Genomic DNA, 15,686 nt, shown 5'->3' with positions numbered 1-15,686 from the left:
GGTGAGATGGAAGTGCTTTCAGTGTGTCTTCTTAAGGCTTTCCTGATATAGCTTCTCTTTCCTGTTGCATGCAAGAAAATGGAATGTAGGAAAGCTTTTTTGCTCCGTTCTCTTGTACAGAATGAGGAGAAACTGATTGCAGTCAGGAAAATAGGATGTACTGTACTCAGTTGCTGCCGCCACTGCTGTAATTGCTTTCCCAAGCAAGAAAAAGGATGATAATGATGATGATATAATAATAATTTATTACTTATACCCCGCTCATCTGGGTGGGCCTTCCCAGCCACTCTGGGCATTTTCCAACAGGTTATTAAAAAAACACAATAAAAGATCAAACGTTAAAAACTTCCCTAACCAGGTCTGCCTTCAGATGTCTTCTAAAAGTCAGTTTATTGCCATGACCTCTGGTGGGAGGGCATTCCACAGGGTGGGCTCCGCTACCGAGAAGGCCCTCTGCCTGGTTCCCTGTAGCTTTGCTTCTCGCAGTGAGGGAACCGCCAGAAGGCCCTTGGCACTGGACCTCAGTGTCTGGGCTGAACAATGGGGGTGGAGACGCTCCTTCAGGTATACAGGACCGAGGATGGAGAGGTTTTTTTCTGGAGGGGTTTTCCAATCAGCCTTGAGCTCATGGATTTCTGCTGCCCCAAGCAGTAGCCTGTACTGCCTATTTGGGTTGGGCCAGCTCACTTGGGGTGGGTAAAGTATGTGCAACCTGATCCTGCACATATATTCTTGGAGACAAGTCCCACTTTGTTCAGTAATGTGTATAGAATTTTGGCCCTGAACTTTCTTTCTGAAGGGTAATGTATTTGGAAGGCTGTGGGGAGAAGAGAAGCAGGAACTGCTGTTTCTGGAAAGGATTGCAGTCTCATTGTTGCATATGAAGTAACCTCTTTGCTTTTCTCTTTTTTTTCTTTTCCCATGTAGTTGATCCTTGAAAGATGTGCTGTAAAACAAACCGTAGGTTTTTGCTCCTTTATGCGAGCCAGAAGGGTCAGGCAAAAGCTATAGCTGAGGAAATCTACCATCAGGCCAAGGACAGTGGGCTTGAAGCAGAGCTTCACTGCATCAGTGAGTCAGACAAGGTAAGATTCTTAGAACGCCTGATTCGACCATCCAGGAGGGAGGGAGGGCAAATGACTTTCCAGAACATTTCTGTTGATCATTCAGAGCTTTCCTTAGAAATCTTTTCCCTCAAAAAGTCTTTGGGTAAAAAGGGAAAAGAAATTGGAGAGGGGGAAAGGGAAGGTCATAGAACCATAGAAATGTAGAGTTTCAAGGGATCCCGAGGGTATAAGAAGGCAGAAATGTGGGCAAATGCACTTATGCATACTTGGGTTTCATCTTGGTTACATGTGCATTTCTTCTTATGCTTCCTCGTGGATGTTATCCTGTTTTATCCTTATGACAACCCTATGAGGTAGGTTAGGTTGAGAGAATGATTGGTCAAAGTTACCTAGTGACGTTCATGGCTGAGCCAGGATTTGAATACAGGTATTTCTTATCTAAGTTCAACACGGCAGGAAATCTACTACACTATGCTTATATATTGTATAGATTTGTTTGTGGAGAATTGGGATGCAAGAGGTTAAATTGTGGACTGAGTATATATAATTTGTAAGAGTTTGTGATTTTTGATTCCGAGCTCAACTATTGCATCTAACTTTGGATCCTTGCAACATGTAAAGACCTACCTACTGTACAAACTGAGGCAAAACTTGGAATTAGAACCATTATTCGGTTTCTTTCACTGGTTGTAAAACCTCGTTGTTTGTGTGGTATTCAACAGATGACTCCCATCCACAGAAGCCCTGCACAAGGACTTCTGCTTGTGCAACAGGGCCTGCCTTCCTCCCTTCTGCTGCCCCCATGCACCCCCTCCCGAAATTGGGACAGCCCATGTGGGGAGGAGAGGAGGGATGGAATCATCACCTCAGTGTGATATTAAATTCTTCCCCTTAGCAGGCTCAGAGCTGTAAAATAGATTTCAAAAAGCTAATTGAAAAACCTGATGAATTGAAACATCACAAAGGCTTAACCCCACATTACTGGATGTTCAGCTCTGATTGTGTGCACCCAAATACCACCCAGTTTTGAACGTCTCTGCACTATGCTCCAACTTTGTTTCTTTCAATTTACAGTATAACTTGAATAGCGAAAAGGACCCTGTGGTTATTGTTACTTCAACTACGGGTACAGGAGAGCCGCCAGACACAGCAGTCAAGTTTGTTAAGGAAATTAACGACAAATCTCTGCCATCTGACCACTTTTCCCATTTACGATACGGATTGCTAGGTAATTGGCTTTTGGACTGCTATTCGTATAAAAAAAACGGGAAAAAACTTGTTTCGAAAAACTGCAGGCTGGATCCAATGTATTTTTGATCAAATTGCTTAACTATGTAAAAAAATCCTTCCAGTAGCACCTTAGAGACCAACTAAGTTTGTCATTGGTATGAGCTTTCGTGTGCATGCACACTTCTTCAGATACACTTGAAACAGAAGAGCCAGACCCTTATGTATAGTCAGAGGGTGGGGAGGGGTATTACTCAGAAGGGGGTGGGAATGGGTGATTGGCTGATAGGTGTGGTGAACCTGTTGACGACTGTTAACGACTGCAATATGTCTTACATCTACGGTACTAACTATGATCACAGTTAGTATAGCTGTGTGGCCCTCATTGTGAGTATTGATGACGCACCACACAGAATAAGGGTAAGATTCAAGCCTCTCTGAAATAAGGAGGCTATATATTCTTAAATTTTACAATTTAACATCCTTTGTATTTTTAGACACTGTGTTTTTGCTATATCTTCCCGTATTTTAAAATTATGATCCATGAAAAGAACTCTGATCCAACAAATGTGATTCCAAAGTCGATGGCAAATTGGTATGAATTTCAACTGTATAACCAAAGGGGATTATTTCATTTATGAAAGTGAAATTAAAAAATAGCACTACAGTGGTACCTCGGGTTACGAACACGATCTGTTCCGGGTCGCAGTTCGTAACCCAAAAAGTTCGTAACCCGAACCGCCATTTTTCGCATGCGCAAAGCGCTATTTTTGCGCTTTGCGCATGCGCAAAGCGTGTATGCCGCTTCTGCGCACGCGCAGAACGTGCGTGCGGTGAAAATACTTCCAGGTTTGCGCAGTTCGTAACCCGAGTTGTTCGTAACCCGAGGTGTTTGTAACCCGAGGTACGACTGTATACATTATTTTTTTTACTTCATGTGTGCTGTTGAATAGGAAACCAGTAAAAAAAAACCCAACATGACTTGGTGCCATAGCTGTCAAGTTTTCCCTTTTCTCGCGAGGAAGCCTATTCAGCATAAGGGAATTTCCCTTAAAAAAGGGAGAACTAGACAGCTATGCTTGGTGTCTTAACTCTACTTATTGAATTTGAACACACTTTTCTGCTTTTAAGGTGCCATCCACCATATATAGCTATTCTGCTAATTAATTAAACTTGTCTATTAAAATTTGGAAGTCTGAAGAATATGATGATTTAAAAACAGGCATCCAAAACTTAGAATCGTAGAGTTGGAAGAGACCACAAGGGCCATCCAGTCCAACCCCCTGCCAAGCAGGAAACACCATCAAAGCATTCTTGACATATGCCTGTCAAGCCTCTGCTTAAAGACCTCCAAAGAAGGAGACTCCACCACACTCATTGGCAGCAAATTCCACTGCTGAACAGCTCTTACTGTCAGGAAGTTCTTCCTAATGTTTAGGTGGAATCTTCTTTCTTGTAGTTTGAATCCATTGCTCCGTGTCCGCTTCTCTGGAGCAGCAGAAAACAACCTTTCTCCCTCCTCTATATGACATCCTTTTATATATTTGAACATGGCTATCATATCACCCCTTAACCTTCTCTTCTCCAGGCTAAACATACCCTAAGCTGTTCCTCATAAGACATTGTTTCCAGGCCTTTGACCATTTTGGAAGAAGCATTGCCTATTGCACTTTGGAGATTGTGAATATTGCCCACAATTCGTTGGCTTTTTCTCTGATAATTATGATAATTATGGTGCCTGGCTCATTTATCAATGAGCAAAATTTTAATTATTTTTCTGGTGTTTTTTTTTTTGTAATAGCAGTTGATTGCCAACCAAATGGCAGGGAGGTAATGGCTTTCTCTAGATGGCTGCTTTGAGGGATGGGTGGGAGCAGCAGCCTAAGTCTCCAGGTTGCGAAAATGGTGCATGGCCCCAGTTTCTGCTTTTGTGGCCCCCTTTCTTTCTCCTTGCTGTTTCCCTGGCTGCACAGAGGAAGTGACTGTTCCTTCCGTGTGCTTCCCAGTTGCTTCCAGATAGCCTGAGAGCACTAAGACATCACGTGGGGCCGCTGCCCAGCAATTGTGCCACACACCATTTGTTTCCAGGCAGGGAGGGGTGAAGAGTGAGAGTGAGAACCATTCTCTCTGTTCCATGCCTTATGCCAAACATTTCAAGCAGCATAGAAGAGAAGTGCTTCTTTATGGGTTAGTATCTGAGGGCCAGTCCAGATTGGGATGGTGGTGGCAGCGGCAGCAAGGAGGTGCCAGTTCCCAGTTCAGAAGAAAATGACATTCTTGTTCTCCTTCTCCTCTGAACCACCTGAATGGCTTAGAGACTGGGACGGGTGAGAGAGTCAGCTTTGGAAAATTCCACCCTGCCTTACCAAAGCCTGGGGGGGGGGGAGAGAGAGAGTTGGACTCTGCGTGGAAGAAAGCATCGCCTACTTGGCACCCTCCACCATCCATGTCTGCAGAAGGAGGCCTGTGTTGGCAATCCTAGGATCTTGTGCTTATTGTTTTGTAGTTTGCCTTGCTGCTGCATTAAAGCTGGAGGGCAGAGTTTGATTTATTCTGGAACGCCTTGTCCAGTGAATTGATCTGATGCAGGTTTTCCTGTTTTTCCTTTTTCCTTACTTCTATTTGCAGGCCTGGGAGACTCAGAATACACATTTTTCTGCAATGGTGGGAAGATAATAGACAAACGATTTCAGGAACTTGGAGCACAACGCTTTTATGAGGTTGGACTCGCTGATGATGCTGTTGGGTAAGAAACCTAAATTTCTCTGATGAGGTTTTTGTTAAGTCTCATTGTGTGGCATTTGTCCCACCCACCCACCCCGGAAATGCAGCAGAATGAGGCTGATGTTCCTGTTCCTGGATTGATCTCCCATCTATTTATAGCCCCACGGTCCACAGCTGGGTATGTCTGGACACCAATTTAGAAACGGAGGAGGAGCGAAATAGGAGAGATGTGCCAGTGAAATAATTTACTTTTCTTCAAATTAAGCACAAGGATGGAATGACTCTCCACTGCCCCTCAAAATGTCCTCTCTTATCCTAGATGAAGATTGCTCATGCATGCTTCCTTCATTCCCCCAGGAAATATTCCCAGAAGCAGGTAGTGTGTCAGCAGTAGCCATGGGGCAATGGTGATGGTTCAGGTTAAGAGCATAGCTTGCTTAGCCTCAGCTGAAATGACCCCACTGAGTCTTTTTGCCCACTGGTTCTGCAGAGCTGCTTGGCAGAAACATTCCCCAACTCCTTCCTTCCCTGCTGCCTTGCCCCTCCTGCTCCTTATCTCTTCTAGGAAAGAGCCTCGTGTGACTTGAGCTCCCAGAAGTACTGCAAGAGGAATTGAAATTGATAGCCATGGTTGCTTGTCCTCCTTTGCCTCATTAAGGACTGCTATTGTTTTCGTTTTTTGCAAAGAGCAGCACAGCACATCCCAATAAGTAAATACCTCACTGGGGCTCTTGTCATTATATCAGCTGATAGAGGGCTCTGGTGTGCTCCTTTTAATAACGGGAGAAAGCCAGTAGCCAGAAGAGTGAACTTGGTTATTCAACATAATGCCATCATTGTTAATAAAGCTTTAACCTTAATAGTCTTTTCAAATTCATGTATCAGTGACATTTAACACCCTTCAGGATAAGCAAAATTTACAAAACTCTACTATAAGATGCTGGAGATCCAGAGCAATTAAAGCAAGAAACTTCATACATGTTCCCTGACCACGTGTCATTATAAAGAAGAATTCTGGAACAACATATTGGAAATCATACAGAAGATCACAGGATATAGGTTAAGAAGAAAACCCAAAATGATTATTTTGTTTGCAGTCCAGACAGAAATAGAAAAGGTAGACATACAGTTAGTCACATATCTTCTGATAGTGCAAGGCTACGCCTTAGTCATCTCCTGAGAAACAAAAATCCACCTCCTATATCAGAATAAAAGGAAAATATGGGAAATAGCCTTATTATTTCGATTAACATACCAAATAAGAGCTAGCATCAGAACAGTAAATAAGAAAACATTTTTTAAAAAAAGATGGGCACTTCTTCTAAGTTTCTGGAATGAGAAAATTAAAGATAATACCACACATCATAACCCACCCATGTTAAAATATGTTAAAGTCCTGTCTAGTGAGATGTGTGTGTAATGTCTCAGTTCTTGCTTTTTCTTTTGTAAACAGCTCTTTTAAAAAACCAACAGAAAACTTTGAAATAACTATAACTTGTAAACTGTGTTTAAATAATCTGCAGCTGCTGTTTGGGTACTGACATTTATCCTGACCTTTTCATACATATTTTTTAAGTTCACTGTCTTTGCTTGGTTTCAGTTTGGAACTGGTGGTTGAGCCTTGGATTGCTGGACTTTGGCCAGCCCTCCACCAAGAATTTGCATCCAGAAAGAAAGAAAGAAACCACACTGACCAATCTCCATCTCTTTGTGCTGACGCAGTTTGTAACTCGTGCCTAAACTCCAGAATAGAGCGTTTGAAGCTAGACGTTTCAGGTGTGAACAATGATCTCCTAGCAAAAGCAGTTACTAAGACAGAACTTCCTCTTGAAGGCTCTCAGCCTTCACTTTTCCACTCAGTTCCTCCACTTTCACAATTGGCTCTTAATGTTCCTGCTTTGCCACCAGAATACCTAGAAGTGCACTTTCAAGAAAGCTCTGAGCAGGTAGGTCTCCCACAGCGACACCATTTCTAGATGTAAAACTCTGATCTTAAGTTTGCCTTTGGGAACTAAAGCTGCAACATGATTTTAAAGTTGCTTGTTACTGGTAGGTAGCCGTGTTGGTCTGACGCAGTCAAAACAAAATAAAAAAATCCTTCCAGTAGCACCTTGGAGACCAAGTTTGTCATAGGTATGAGCTTTCGTATTTTTTAGGTATCTGAAGAAGTGTGCATGCACACGAAAGCTCATACCTATGACAAACCTAGTTGGTCTCTAAGGTGCTACTGGAAGGATTTTTTATTTTGTTTTAAAGTTACTTATTTGTGAAGAAGGGAAATTATTACATTTATATCCATTTTTTTCCTTCAAGGAACACACATTGATTGGTGCATGTGGTTCTCCCCCCCCCCACATGTTATCCTCACAACAACCCTGTGTTAGGTGTGGACCAGTAGGCATGCAATGCTAAGCCAAACCATGGCTACACATCAACATTCAAGTGGGGAGAGGAAGGCAAGAGATGATTGTTTTTTACTAGGAAAGACCACAATGTCTTTCTTCTAAAGTTGGAGAGTTAAACATGTTCTTAACTCTTCCATTGAAATGATAGGTCTTGATGTGTTGGGGGGGGGGGCAGGATCATGTACCGGTATATATTTTACTGTTATTTCATATAATGATGTACAGATATTTATGTGCTTGTTCCTTTGATCTAAATTTACGTCAGCTTGTTTTTAGGATCCCAGCCTGTGTTGCGTTTCAGAGAGCTCCGTTTTCCAGGTTCCTGTCATTAAGGCTGTTCAGCTTACTAGGGATGATGCAATTAAAAGGACTTTGCTGGTGGAACTTGATATTTCTGTAAGTTGAATTTGTTTGGCTTTTTGTTTGTTTGTTTGTTTGTTTAACTTGACAGAAATGATAATGATGATAAACCTACGGTACAAGACAACCCTTTTGAAGTAAAGTGTCCCAATTTTAACACTATCCAAGTTTAAAAATATGATTTTACAAGGGAGATTTGCAATAAATGTTGCAATGTGAAGTGCTCCTCTTTTGTGTTCCAGCCAGGCAGATAATCCCTTTTCCAAGACATTCTATTCCATCTTCCCAGGTTTCTGAGTATCACCAGATATATCCAGTCCATCATTTCATGCCCACTGAGCCTACTCAGTCCACAATGAGTTGGTTTGGGCCGCTCCTGCATTAAGTTCCTCCCTCCCAAATTCCGTAAACCTTTGGGTTACCTGCCAGTGCCTCCCTTTGATGTGTCAGTGGTGCCATTTGGACTACCTAAGGATCCAGTACGTTTCCGAGCACAATTCAAAGTGTTGGTGCTGACCTTTAAAGCCCTAAATGGCCTCGGTCCAGTATGCCTGAAGGAGCGTCTCCACCTCCATCATTCTGCCCGGACACTGAGGTCCAGCACCGAGGGCCTTCTGGCGGTTCCCTCGTTGCGAGAAGCCAAGTTGCAGGGAACCAGGTAGAGGGCCTTCTCGGTGGTGGCGCCTGCCCTGTGGAACGCCCTCCCAACAGATGTCAAAAAGGAAAACAACTACCAGACTTTTAGAAGACATCTGAAGGCAGCCCTGTTCAGGGAGGCTTTTAATGTTTAATAGATTATTGTGTTTTATTTTTCTGTTGTAAGCCGCCCAGAGTGGCTGGGGAGACCCGGCCAGATGGGCGGGGTATAAATAATATATTGTTATTATTATTATCCAGACATGACCCTCAATTTGGTAAACAAAGTGTAACAGTACATGCTGCAGTAGATGTTCAGGTTACTATAATGAAACACTTCATTCACGGGAGGTTATAGTTGCCAATGAGCTGCAAAGTTCTTGGAGGACAAGAAGGAGCACACATCCATTGCTTTGGCAAGCGTTTATTTTCACGAGTTGTGGCATTAAAAGAGAGGGGGTTGTATCTGGCTAATATGTGGAGAAGACCACTGATTTCAATAAGTCTAAAGTGTCCTGACTGACTTATTTCCTTGGATTTATAGCACACCTTCCTTTACGGTGTCCATGTAGTTCTGAGGCAGTTTCCACTCAGACCCAAACCTGCTTAGCTTTAGCAAGGTGGGGATCTCATACCTTGGGATCAAGTCTGTTGGAATCATGGGCTTCCTTGGATAGGTCTTGCTGAGATAGAACAACCCACAATGTTTGCGTGTAATGTAATGGAGGGAAGGGAATGGTATAAAGCACGTTTCTTTCCACTTTTACATGGACCAACTTGTCTTTTAAATACAGAAAACCACATTTAGCTACCAGCCTGGAGATGCCTTTAATGTCATTTGCCCTAATCATACCAATGAGGTGGAAGAGCTTCTTCATATCTTGGGACTGTCAGAGAAGAAAGATTACTTTGTTTGCTTAAAGGTTAAGGCAGGCACTAAAAAAAGAGGTAGGTTTTATACGTCTCCTATGATATTGCATGTGACACTGCCCTTCTGAGAAGAGAAGTGAACTCATTCTGTGTAACGGCCCCTTTATTTTGGGATCTCAGGAGTTCTGTGCAAATTGCTTTTCAAGTTAAAATACAGTACCTGAGGCACTTGTTAGTCTTGTCCCCAAACTTGTCCCACCTGTCTCTTAGAGCCTTGTGACGTATGAGCAGGACTTGCACTCCAAAGCGGAAATAATTGTATAGGTTATCTTTTTACAGCTTCTAAATCATTGCCCTTTCTCTTCTCTCTTCTGAGATTTTGCACATGTGATGCTTTGAGCAAGTACCAGAGGATCTAAAAATCTACTCCAGTTTGATTTTGAAAACCCCAAAGTTACAGGCAGCAGCTGTACTAGCTGGATATCCTATTTGATGTCAGTGGGAAAACAGAAACAAAAATAGACATAGATTTTCAATTTTCAAGGCATTTCAGTTTCCATTAGATTTTTAAACTGAAATGTTTGGGAGGCATTTTGTTCTTTCTATTCATTTTAAAACTTATGCACACCCCTAGTTCATATGCCACCAGCATGTGTGTGAAGTTGGGGAGGGTTTTCTCAATGTACACCCCTTTCCTTAGTCCTGTATCTTTTCAGATACAAGCCTAATTTATCACAATGGAACTTACATAAATGTAATAAGAGGAGCACCTTACTATTATTTTGTTTGCCCATTTACCTAGTTTGTGGAGAATCTTTTGGAGTTTTTATTGATCTCATTGGGATTTCACCACAATGAATAATCTGGCGTCCCACTGAAAATTTGGCCACTGCTCTGTCTGCCTCTGCATTCTGATAACTTATGTACAAGTTAGGTAAAGGTAAAGGGACCCCTGACCATTAGGTCCAGTCATGACCGACTCTGGGGTTGCGCGCTCATCTCGCATTATTGGCCGAGGGAGCCAGCGTACAGCTTCCAGGTCATGTGGCCAGCATGACAAAGCCGCTTCTGGCAAACCAGAGCAGCACATGGAAACACCGTTTACCTTCCTGCTTGGAGCAGTACCTATTTATCTACTTGTTAAATAGTCCTGGTTTAAATGAGTACAGAATTTGTGGAGAGCTTGTTGTTTACTTCCCTGCATTGTGACACTGTCAGTCTACTTCTGCTTACTTTTTTTAAAAAAAATTGATTCTTAATGACCAGTCCTCTTATTCCATGACTGCTAGGTAACAGTCAGCTGTTTGATGTAAATGTTAAGGAATCCTTGATAAGGTTTGAAGGAAATCTAGGATTCCCTGGAATATAATTTGAAAGCTGCCACTCTATATGAGTGAGTCTTCCAGGAGGTAGCTTTTGCAACTCACAAGTAATCATGAAGAAGAGTAAACCTGTTTCTTGATATGTCCCCAATTTTAATTTATTTTTTCTTCTTAAACAGGAGCAGCTGTGCCACACTATATACCTGAAAAGAGTACTGTGAAATTTATTCTGACGTGGTGTCTGGAAATAAGAGCAGTTCTCAAAAAGGTGACTTTTTACTTTTTCAAATAACTTTATTATTCTTGGTACTCTGTAAGGCCTCGACTGGTTGGAGGAGTTTGGAACTTGGAACCCCGGGCACCAGGCAGCTGACACTGGGACTTCCCATATGAATTTATTTTTGCCTGAGGTCAAGAGGAAGACATTCTCAGTTGCTCCGGTTTTAACTGTTAGTCTCTGAGCAGTGCGGAATCTTTGCAGTAAGCTCTCGAAAAGTAATTTGTCACCTGTCTGTGAAGCCTTCAGCCCTTTTGTGAGCTGTTGCGATGCCATGGAATGTTCATGGGCTGGAGGAAGGCCAGATTCCGATCATGCTGAAGCCAAGGAATGAGGCTTCCCTTGGCAAAGAGCCTCCCATGCTTAGAGCAACTCCCATTTCCAGCTACCACCAGACCCATCAATCAGCAGAGAAGCCCTTTCAGGTTCTCTCTCTGCACTGCCACTTGCTGTTTCACTCGCCCTTGGGTTTCTGCACCAGGCCTCTTTTTCTGGACTTGGAGCAGCAGAGAGGATTAGGAAAGTTGCTGCTGGCGACAACTGCCTTGTTCCTCTCTGCTGCTCTTGAGTCCAAGAAGAAGTCAAGTCCTGCTAGTGAGAGGGCAAATGAAGAAGTAAGTGCTGAGAGGCGCTGCCTTTGCAGGGCTCAAAGTTGTGGAAGAATAGTTAACAAATACATGTTTGAACAAGCAGGCTATATTGATATCTGTGCTACCACTGCTCTGCCACTAAATAAAATAATCTGTAACTGGATACCAGCAACGATGAGCAGCCAACCAGATGAAAGGCTTTGTAACTTGAATACAGTGGACCCTCTGGATATGAATGTAATTCGTTCCAGGGGTCCGTATGTACCCTGAAAAATCTGCAAGTAGAGGCGCTGCTTCTGTGCAAGAGCATGCGTGCACAGCGAAACCCAGAAGAATACACTTCTGGGTTTGCCACGTTCGCAACCCGAAAGTTACGTTACCCGAAGGGTCCGCTGTACATCTTCCATTGGTGCTAGATTAAATATGCTTGCAGGTTAATTTCGGTGGGCCTTTCCCACTGTAGACCACTAGATGTCAGCAGTAAACCACATGTAGCAGCCTCTATGAACTGCTGTACCTTCTAAACACACATTTAAAGGCTTGGAGTCTGATTTCCCATGAGTAGAACTTCAGTTGCGTGGTGCTCCTGCTGCAGGAAGAGCAGGAGGTGGGAGAACCCTTTTTTGCCGATTCCTCCTGCTGAGCTGCTCTGGAGACAGTGCTGAAGAATATCTCCCTGCCCTTGCCCCCTTGAGAGCTGCTCTGGAGATTGCAGAGCAGAGGGGGAATTGTCAAAAGTCGCTGCCTCCTTTCAGCAGGAATCTCTGCCTGATTTCAGGAGATCTTCCGTTCACAGAAGTCACATTTGACTCAACCCTGGGCGTTCGTAAATTGTAGAGTTATAGGTCAGAGTGATACGCAAAGCACTCACCCCATGTATATGTTACTCAGCATGGTGACTTATATACTTTATGCAGTTTGCTTCTGTCAGCTGTTATTGTGATGCTTCAGTGTGCAAACTAAAAAGATATGTAATTGGCCTCTCCTCTGGTTGTCTGTGTCAAGCAAAAGCTGCCTAGGTGACGAGACAGGAAAGCTTTACCCAGCTTGATTCCCCCCCCCCTGCTCCTTTTAGACCAAGAATGACAGACACTATGGGCCAGAAGGCTTATGGGAAGCTCTGTGGGCGAGTACCCTTTGCAAACTGATTTTCAAGACTTGCCTCAACAGTTTTATTACAAAGGATATCATGAGATAATGCCATGTGTGCAACCCTGAGCTCCTTAGAGGAAAGCCATGTATCTTTTTCTTAAAGCATTTTATTAAATAAAAAAATTCCTTCAGTAGCACCTTGAAGACCAACTAAGTTTTAATTTTGGTATGAGCTTTCACAAGCTCATACCAAAATTAAAACTTAGTTGGTCTTTAAGGTGCTACTGAAGGATTTTTTTTATTTTGTTTCGACTCAGACCAACACGGCTACCTGCCTGTAACTAGAACCATTTTATTAAAAATATTGTAACAATGCAAAATACCTTTTTTCAGATAACAAAACAAAAATTGGGACCATAAAAATATGCTACGTGTTACAATGGCGAGAAGAGTAAGGCTGTGACAGTGGTACATTTCATCAGCCATTCATCCACATCTCTGGAGGTTGCAGTCCATGCTATCTGGATATCTGAAATAGAGCTATGGCATGTACCACAAAATGAGTCTGAAGCCTGTTAGTTTTCTGGTTGCTTTCAGTTGGCAGGTCAGCTTTTCAGCCAAAGCAAGCATCCAAACCTGGGCACACCAGGTTTTGGGTAACCATTCTCTCCAAACCTTCAAGCACCTAGCAATCTCAAGTCTTGCCATCTGTAGGAGAAACACCACAAGGTCTTTATCTTGCCCTTGCAAACACCCAATAAAGCTGAAACTACTATTGTCTGCCTCATTATAGGCTACACCTGCAAGAACACTCCACACCAGATGTTTTGCATTGTAAAATATGACCGGCATATGTTAAATTTTGTCCCCCATGCTGCACCCACCCCTCCAACATTCCAGAGTGGTGGAGCCCCTAATAAAGAAGCAAATAAACTGGAGAGGTGTGGACCAACTTTATGGAATTTCCCCATACTAGGATTGGGACCTGTATCTACGTATTCCCCACCCGCAACCTGGAGCATGGCTCTTCCTGGTACAGCAGCCCCCAGGCATGTTCCTGCAACATCCTCAACCACCTGGTTTACTAGGAGCCGATTCACAAAGGGTTGTCAGTACCTGTTCGGCCTTCCAAGGCATATTATTAGCAAAGAGGTGCCTAGGAAGCCTCCCTTCCTGCCTGACTAAAGGCTGGGTGCACTTAGAGGGGGAGCTGAGATTAGCATAGTTGGGAGAGTTTTTTACCCCTACGTCCAAACAATCAAAGGACTTTTTAGCAAGAGGTTATTGATGTTTGTGAGGTTCTGCAGAGCCCCTGCCTTGCAGGAGAGCTTAGGAACACTGTTTATCACAAATGTGACAGAGGATGTGGATCATATATATACATAAGTTGAGAATAATCAAACCAAATTAAAAACAGGCTCTTCTCTTCCACTAGGCATTTTTGCGCTCTCTGGTAGAATACACTACTGATGCTGGAGAAAAAAGGAGACTGCTAGAGCTGTGTAGCAAACAAGGATGCTCTGACTACAATGCTTTCATAAGGGATGTTGGCGTCTGCTTGTTGGACTTACTCCGTGCTTTTCCAGCTTGCAAGCCTCCCCTAAGTCTTCTCCTTGGTGAGTAGTTGCAAGAAAAGGAAGAGATTGTGACCATTGTAGCAAATGGATGTCTTGGAAATAAGGTTCACTGATTGCGGGAAAATTGTAAGTCTAGACAGAGTTACCAGAAATGCAAAGTAAGATTTTCTCTTGCAGCTATCTCCATCCTGGCAGCAGCTAAGAGAAAACAGACTAGAATTCTGGGTAGAACCCCAGGGTCAGGGTCAGGGTCAAAGAGAACATTTGAGATCATTGGAACCAATTCCGATATTGCATTTTAAATAAAATCAAAAGGTTGACACCTGTTTTCTGAAACTTGTACATATGGGTGTGTCTTCTTTAAAATATTACAGGTAAATAAAGGGAAAATAATTTATAACGTTGCTCCGATTCTTAGGAGCAGTGGAAGATGTTGAAAAGAAGCTTATTTTCCTACTGAGACCATACAGGAAACGTGTGTAATTAGAATAATAGAATCATGGAGGTGGAAGGGGACCCCAAGGGTCATCTAGGCCAACCCCCTGCAATGCAAGAATCTTTTTGCCCAATGTGGGGCTCAGTCCCATGACCCTGAGATTAAGAGTCTCATGCTCTACCAACTGAGCTATCCCAGATGTATTTCATTTGAGAACATTACATTAAAGATCCATGCCTTGCTGTATTTTAGAATTGCACATGTGTGAGCAAGTGCTCCTGACCCACAGCCCTTTGCCCCACACCTGTGGCCAGAAAGCTGTGAACTAGAAACTAGAAATATTACCTCGGCCATATATTCAGTAGTTCCGCTTTGGGTAACAATCTTTCTCTGCCTCCCTTCTCCCCACCCCTTCCAAATTATTGAGATAATAGTACTGGACTATCTGACAAGGTTATTTATAAAAATTACCGAGATAACATATGTGGAGCTCTTTGGAATGCTTTAAAGTGTTATGTAAATGCCTGCCATTTAGTATTGGAAGTTGCCATAAGTGTCTTGATGCTGTAGGGAGGAGAGAGTAGAAGGAAGGGGGAAATCCTGCATTCATTCACTTCTGTTCTTTTCAGAACATCTTCCTAAATTGCAAGCCAGGCCCTACTCGGCTGCAAGGTAATGCAATATCTAAGTTTAATTTTAATTATAAACTTTCTTTCTTTCTTTCTTTCTTTCTTTCTTTCTTTCTTTCTTTCTTTCTTTCTTTCTTTCTTTCGACCTCATCCCCCTATGATGGAGAAGGCTCCTAAGGTGCTAAACCAGGCTTCCTCAACCTTGGCCCTCCAGATGTTTTGAGACTACAATTCCCATCATCCCACTGGTCCTGCTAGCTAGGGATCATGGGAGTTGTAGGCCAAAAACATCTGGAGGGCCGAGGTTGAGGAAGCCTGTGCTAAACTGAAAATGTTTTCAGTAAATAACTCATTGATCCCAGGCATCTGGAGACTGAAGGCATTTCCCATATGCCTCTACTTCACTAACTCTCACTGCTTCGTTACTCAACAACTAGATGACTCACAGCAGAATGTATGAAGGAACTTTTTGCA

At 42.9% G+C, this 15,686-nt stretch overlaps 1 protein-coding gene across 4 annotated transcripts in view; it reads left to right on the top strand.

Moving 5' to 3' along the window:
* The window catches only part of MTRR (5-methyltetrahydrofolate-homocysteine methyltransferase reductase), a 28,103-nt gene that overhangs the window by 1,187 nt on the left and 11,230 nt on the right, over positions 1–15,686 (top strand). For all 4 annotated transcript variants that reach the window (XM_060278168.1, XM_060278166.1, XM_060278169.1 and 1 more), the window contains exons 2-10: positions 928–1,085; positions 2,142–2,295; positions 4,923–5,040; positions 6,619–6,964; positions 7,700–7,819; positions 9,214–9,367; positions 10,791–10,879; positions 14,006–14,186; positions 15,213–15,255. In XM_060278168.1, the coding sequence (XP_060134151.1) occupies positions 942–1,085; positions 2,142–2,295; positions 4,923–5,040; positions 6,619–6,964; positions 7,700–7,819; positions 9,214–9,367; positions 10,791–10,879; positions 14,006–14,186; positions 15,213–15,255 (1,349 nt within the window). In that variant the 5' untranslated portion in view covers positions 928–941. The remainder of the gene's footprint in view (positions 1–927; positions 1,086–2,141; positions 2,296–4,922; positions 5,041–6,618; positions 6,965–7,699; positions 7,820–9,213; positions 9,368–10,790; positions 10,880–14,005; positions 14,187–15,212; positions 15,256–15,686) is intronic.

This window comes from Zootoca vivipara, chromosome 8 (genome assembly GCF_963506605.1).
Source record: "Zootoca vivipara chromosome 8, rZooViv1.1, whole genome shotgun sequence".
Lineage (NCBI taxonomy): Eukaryota > Metazoa > Chordata > Lepidosauria > Squamata > Lacertidae > Zootoca > Zootoca vivipara.
This window is presented reverse-complemented; position numbering and strand designations above follow the sequence as displayed.